This window comes from Hyaena hyaena, unplaced genomic scaffold (assembly GCF_003009895.1).
Source record: "Hyaena hyaena isolate Hyena2069 unplaced genomic scaffold, ASM300989v1 scaffold_34, whole genome shotgun sequence".
NCBI classification, from domain to species: domain Eukaryota; kingdom Metazoa; phylum Chordata; class Mammalia; order Carnivora; family Hyaenidae; genus Hyaena; species Hyaena hyaena.
Window position 1 is genome coordinate 1,659,029 of NW_024080665.1, and position 6,666 is coordinate 1,665,694.

At 58.4% G+C, this 6,666-nt stretch overlaps 1 protein-coding gene across 1 annotated transcript; it reads left to right on the forward strand.

The window, feature by feature from the left end:
• The first annotated feature begins 888 nt into the window (after positions 1-888).
• On the forward strand, positions 889-3,671 carry TPBGL (trophoblast glycoprotein like). Its single transcript, XM_039228796.1, has one exon. The coding sequence runs from the start codon at positions 927-929 to the stop codon at positions 2,103-2,105; it is 1,179 nt and encodes a 392-aa protein (XP_039084727.1). The 5' UTR covers positions 889-926; the 3' UTR covers positions 2,106-3,671.
• The last annotated feature ends 2,995 nt before the right edge of the window (positions 3,672-6,666 follow it).

Below are 6,666 nucleotides of genomic sequence, written 5' to 3' on the forward strand. Positions count from 1 at the left end.
CCCCCCCCCCCCCCCGCTGCCAAGGGAGCACTTCCTCCAGAGCCAACCTTTGAAGAGAAAGAACAATAATCAAATGATCCTCCCCAGGGGTTGGGTGGGTTATCAAGATTAGTGTGGGGCCTAAGCTAACTAAACAACAGAAGGCTTTCTGGGAACTGGGCTGTGTTTCTCTGCTGTGGCCAGGCGCCTGTTGTGATTTCTGTTCTGTGGCTCAGCCGGGGTCCTTGAAGCCTCTGTTGTTCTTTCCATTTTCCACTCTCTCATTCCAGTGGGGGGGGGGGGGGGGGGGGAGGAGGAGGAGGAGTGGGGGAGATGACGGAGAAGCAAGTCAGAGCCTCGGAGAGCCAAACTTCTCAGCAGCCCTGGAGCTGGAGAGTGGGGGAGAGAAAGCGCAGCAGCCGAAAGGGGGGGGGGGGGGGGGAGGAGGAGGAGGAGTGGGGGAGATGACGGAGAAGCAAGTCAGAGCCTCGGAGAGCCAAACTTCTCAGCAGCCCTGGAGCTGGAGAGTGGGGGAGAGAAAGCGCAGCAGCCGAAAGCTCAGATTCTCGGGAGCCTCCCACCCCGCCTCTCGGCGAGGAGGGCGCGGAGGCTCCGCTGGGGGAGGAGGAGGAGGCGGGGAGGGGGGAGACAACCCGACAAACCCTGCCCACTCGGCTCCAAGCCCGCAACGGCCGCGGAAGTCGGAGGCCGGCGCGCAGGGCGAGGAGGGCACCGAGGGCGGGGGGCTCCGCTCCCCGCCTGACCCCTCTCGCCCCAGCCAGGAAAGTGAAGGCCCCTCGGACTTTAGAGCCAGCGGACAAAACAACCGCGACCGCCAGCCGCTCCGGGTCAAGGACTTTCCCCGCCCGCCCCCCTCCTGCCCCCCAGGCGCTCCGAACTCACTGGTGAGCGCGGCGGCCAGGGCGCTGGATGCGGGGGCAGCTGCGATGGCCCCGCGCGCGGGACAGCCGGAGCAAAGGGGGCCGCTCCTGCCGGGGCTGCTGCTGGTGGCGGCGGCGCTGAGCCGGCCCGCCGCGCCCTGTCCCTTCCAGTGCTACTGCTTCGGCGGCCCCAAGCTGCTGTTGCGCTGCGCGTCGGGCGCGGAGCTCCGGCAGCCCCCGCGGGACGTGCCGCCCGACGCGCGCAACCTCACCATCGTGGGCGCCAACCTGACCGTGCTTCGCGCGGCCGCCTTCGCCGGCGGGGACGCTGACGGGGAGGAGGAGGCGGCGGCGGCGGCGGGCGGCGTGCGCCTGCCGCTCCTCAGCGCGCTGCGCCTCACGCACAACAACATCGAGGTGGTGGAGGACGGCGCCTTCGACGGGCTGCCCAGCCTGACGGCGCTCGACCTGAGCCACAACCCGCTGCGCGCGCTGGGCGGCGACGCCTTTCGCGGACTGCCTGCGCTGCGCTCCCTGCAGCTCAACCACGCGCTGGCGCGGGGCGACCCCAAGCTGCTGGCCGCGCTGGACGCCGCGCTCGCCCCGCTGGACGAGCTGCGCCTGCTGGGTCTGGCGGGCAACGCGCTGAGCCGCCTGCCGCCCGCAGCTCTAAGCCGCCCGCGCCTGGAGCAGCTGGACGCACGCCTCAACGCGTTAACTGGCCTGGGCCCCGACGAGCTGCGAGCGCTCGAGCGCGACGGCGGCCTCCCAGCGCCGCGCCTGCTGCTCGCCGACAACCCCCTGCGCTGCGGCTGTGCGGCGCGCGCCCTGCTGGCCTGGCTGCGCAACGCCACTGAGCGCGTACCCGACGCGCGGCGCCTGCGCTGCGCCGCCCCGCGGGCGCTGCAGGACCGGCCTTTCCTGGACCTGGACGACGCTCGGCTGCGCTGTGCCGACGGCGATGCATACGGTCGCGGGGAAGAAGTGGAACTCGCCGGCCCGGAGCTGGAAGCCTCCTACGTCTTCTTCGGGCTGGTGCTGGCGCTCATCGGCCTCATCTTCCTCATGGTGCTCTACCTAAACCGCCGCGGCATCCAGCGCTGGATGCGCAACTTGCGCGAGGCCTGCCGGGACCAGATGGAGGGCTACCATTACCGCTATGAGCAGGACGCAGACCCTCGCCGCGCGCCCGCTCCGGCTGCGCCCGCCGGCTCCCGCGCCACTTCCCCGGGCTCGGGCCTCTGAGTGTCACCCCTTGGGGGTTGATAGATGTCCCTGACAGTTGGTGACTTTACTGGGGCTATCTGGCCAGAAGCCATGGGTATGAGACGCCCGCGAGTAGGGGGCTTTGAGACTTGCCCCTGCCTGGCCTGAGACCTTTGGGTTATGGCATCCCCCCACCCAGAGACTCCAAGCTGTACCTCCTCTCCCCGGCCTCTGAGAGCTCTCACCATCAAAGATCGAGAGCCACCCCCTTCGGATTTCAGAAACCCACTTGCCCATCCCAGGCTCTGACACATCCCTCCTAAACCACCAAAAGCACCTTCCCCTTTTCAAGACTCTCCAGGAAACTTTGTCCTTCAAACTTTGTCCTGCCTCCACCACCCTGTACTTTGAGGCCTGCCCTCTCAGTGGGAAACCATCCTAGACATTACTGACTCCCATCTCCAGCTTGGAGACCTCAACTTCCTTCCCGGGGCTCAGGGACCCTTACATCCCATTCCGGTCTCAGAAGCAGGGCACCCCCACTTGAAGGTTTTTGTGGACTTTGAACCTTTTTTTCCATCCCGGAGCTCTGAGCCCTCTATCCTGCAGACACCCACATCCCCAGGCTCTGAGGGCTAGGCACCCTCCCCCAATTGGGGGGCGTATTTCATACTGCCCACCCCCCCGGAGCTCTGGCTCCGGCGCCTCCCTTCCTTGGCCCAGGCTTGGGGCTCAGCTCCAACTGTCTCCCATCCCAGGGACAGTCACACCCCGTTATAGCCTTAGTATGGAACCAATCCTCAGCCTTTCTCACCGGGGCTCCGATCCCCCAATACTCAGTGCTTGTCCCCTAATCTCCAGGCTCTGAGCTCTTCACCCTGATCTGAGTTTAATCCCCCTGCCCAAGTTTTAGGCTATCTATCCCCTCCTACACCCATCGCTTGCATTCACTATCCACCCCTGCCATTCATTGGGTCAGGGTCCAGTGAGGAACCCATTCCTGGGATGTGCCCATCCCCCCTTCCTCCTAGGGTGAGCTCTCCAGCCCTATAAGACAGGTGCAGGGGCCAGGTGTCCCCCAGCCGTCCTGGCCCGAACCAGATGCCCATGAGGAAGGAGAGACTCCTAGTTGGTTGGGCCTCAGAACCAGAATCACCTGTACATTTTGGCCTCAGAGAGAGGTAGAGGAGGGGCCCTGAAGGCCTGGGAGCTGTTGCCCACACACCCTTTCCCACCCATGTGACTCTTCTCTCCCGGGGTTTCCTTGATGTCATCCCCTCTCCCCCTTCCCCCGTGCCTTTTGGAAAAGATGAAGGGTCTCATTTCTTGTCTCAGGCACAAGCCGTCCTGTTTAGGGTCAGAGCCTCAGTGCCCTGCCTTCTGCATGATCCCAAAGCACAACAGGTGAGCGGGGAGGGGGCTGCCTCTCCCTGACTCCCATCCCCTAGGTCAGGCAGAATGGCTGGCCTGTGCTGTCTCTGCACACAGGAAGTCCCTCCTTCTTCAACATATTGGCTGAGGCCTGCCTTCCCACCCCCCACCCAAGACATCTGGATCTCCCTTGGGCAGTTTTCTATAAAGTCTGCAATAATCTCGGATACTCTACTCTTGTAAGTGGTGCCATGTCATTCCTGCTGACCTTGGGGCATTGAAGGAGGCGGGAGGGGACACCTGGGAGGGCATTTGGGACCTCCCTGAAGTGAGGCCGTGACCTTTGGTGTCTTCGCCTGGAGTATGGGAAAAAATAGGCTCTGACTGCATGTAGCCGGATTGAGGTGAGAGCATGGAGGGAATTCCCACTGTGATTGCATTGCTCTCCAAGCCAGCCTGCCTTTTATCCTCCGAGAGGGGGTTACCCACAGCCCAGATTGGATCCTACACTTCCTCTACACCCTCTTAACCCAGTCATTCCTCATCACTGCGGTGAGGGTGGTAGCTGTGCGGGAGATGCAGTTGGACTGACAAACACTAGCATCAGATGAGGCTATTGGGGAGGAAATCCAGCTACAGAGAATCAGAGGTAGTTAATTCAGGCGGGAGAGGAGGGATCATGATTTGCCACTTTGATACCATCCCCTCTGATGAACTGTCTGACATCCCTTACGACCTGTGTCATGCTACGCTGTCCTGGCTAGAGGGCTAAGAACTGCACCTTGGGTATGTGAGAGGAAAAGCAGCCTAGAGGTGGAGGGAGGTGGGTGGAGATAAAATGACCCCTTGAGATATGTGGAGCAAAGAGACAGGTGGGTTCCGGGCCAGTAGGGCCAGTGTTAGAGGCGTATCTCCTGCCCTAAGGTCCCCAGACTGGATTATTTTGCATTCGTGGTCTCAGGGCCCTAGAACTACATGGCAGAAGGCTAGAATTTTGGGACTTTAGAATCTTACGGCCACGTAATTTTAGAATTTGTGCCCTCTAGACCCTGAAAAGGACCTCAGAGGTAACGTGGGAAGCCTCCTAGGCTGTCCCAATAAGGAGCACCCTCTCTCGCTGAGGAGCTCACTCCTTCCTCTCCTGGGAGCATCCCTTTCATTGCCAGAGGAGTCTGCCTGGGACTCCCTGACAGTTCCAGCTTTGTCTCGGGGCCAGGAGTGCAGGTCATGCACGATGGCTCCTCACAGAATCAGGGATAGTGGCATGAGTCTCCTTATCTGTTCCCAGCGAATTCCCTACCCCTTCTCCCAGTCATTCCTCATGAAAGGGGGCCAGATTCTCTTGAAACATTCCCCTCTGTGAATGACCTTCAAAAGGTGCTCTGCCAGTTCTCCAGGACAAAATAATAATGATCTCTCTAACACAGGTTCGAGAGCTGTGTCTCTAACAGGTCACCTCCCCGATTCCAAAGACATGCCCTCATAATGTAACATAACACTACAGTAAGTCCTGGCAAACAAAGCATGCTGTTAGCTGTGGGTTCATTGTCAGCAAAAATCTTTGAGGGTTTTATATGAGAGCTGCTGCTAAGCTAAGTACCAAATCAATAGTTGTCAAAAATCAACTAATTGAGTGCCTAATGTATGCCAGTTGATATTTAACCTTAGTGCCATTCACTGATTCCCATTAAATGTCATTTCTGGGCTACCACCCTTCTTGCAGCCAGTCAGTGGTCTTTGGCCTTATGGGACTATCAACGGGTCCCCAGGGTCCCTAGCTTTGCCTCTCCTGCAAATCCAGCGAGCCATTAAGCCTGGACTGAATACAACTTTGTTAGTTCTAGAGAAGCTAACGACCCAGGGAGAATCCTATTTAATCATGATCTAGAGAAAAGAAGCCCCAGGAAGTAGAGCTTAGAGTAAGGGCCCCTGGCCCAGCCTACAGAGACTTCTACTCAGAGGAGGTCATTTTTGAGTGATGTTTTGAAAAATGAGTAAGATTTTGAAGAGCAGAGAAAGCTCAGAAGAATCATCTTGTGCAAAGAACAGGAGGCAGGAAGATCTTGCTAGTCTGAGAACTAAAGAAGACCGTTAATGGCTGGGGTTAGGTGGGTGGATGTATGTACATAAGTCAGATCTGCATTCCCCACATTCTTCACTGGGAGGCTCTGGAGGGACCTCTGCCCATAGAGGAGGAGTGGAATATGGGAAGCAGGAGAGCTGCCTGGTGCCTCTTCCCTTTCGCTCACTTTCTGCCCATCCTTTTTGTGCCAGACCTCATGCTGGGCACTGGAGACAGAAAGAGGAATCAGACCTAAGCCATGCCCATGGGAGCCCAGATGGGCAAGGGGGTAAGGACTGTGGCTTCTATAGGAGTCCAGAAGAGACCTTGCAGGAAAGGATGAGATGGAGGGGTCTGTGTGGCCTTGACCTGATACACTGATGCCACCCACCCCTCCGGACGCTCTCAGCAGTGCCGAAGTCTCATTGAATGACCAGCCTTGCCTCTAAACATAATGCTGCTTATGCTACTGGGAGTCTGCGGTGGGCAGGGGGGTGCAAGGCCAAGTGCCAAGAGGAAGAACTCCATCTGGGACGTCCCCATAAAGAGAGAAGACAGAGAGAAAAGGTGTGTAACAGTCAGAAATGTGATAGACATGAAACCAGCTACACACTTGGAGAAACATGTGAGACATCCCAGGGTTTGTGGCCCTGTAAAAGCTGAAATTTCCTCTCAGGAACAGAGGGAAGTCATGATCCATCTCCTTGAGAAGTCTTTTACTTCTGCAGCCTCTTTCCTACCCACACCCTTCAGGTCTGGTTTGGAAACTAGGAAGGGGCCGGCTAGAGTCCAGAGGTCTGGGTTTCAGACCTGAGCTTAGCATTATTTGTCATGCCATTTGGTCCTCAGTCATAAATACTAGTGGAGACCCTACTGTGTGCTGGAGATACAGCAGTGGACACAGCAGACCTGCCTCCTGCCTTCCTGGCCCAGTCCAACATTGACCTTGGATACCCCATGCCCCTCTCTGGTTCCAGGTTCCTTTTGTCCAGGCTGGGGCTGGACTTGTGACCTCCAGAGGTACGGCCTGCTCTCACTGAAGTTCATCTCCTTCTTCATTAAGTCTCTGCCTGGCAGACTCACGGCCCTAATTTATGACCATGGCCTTTGCTGGACTGAAAGAAGCGACAGGGCGGTTAATATTTCTGTGGTAATGTGTTTGGCGGC

Coding starts and splice junctions, on each gene's coding strand:
- TPBGL (XM_039228796.1), top strand. CDS start 927: ATGGCCCCGCGCGCGGGACAGCCGGAGCAAAGGGGGCCGCTCCTGCCG.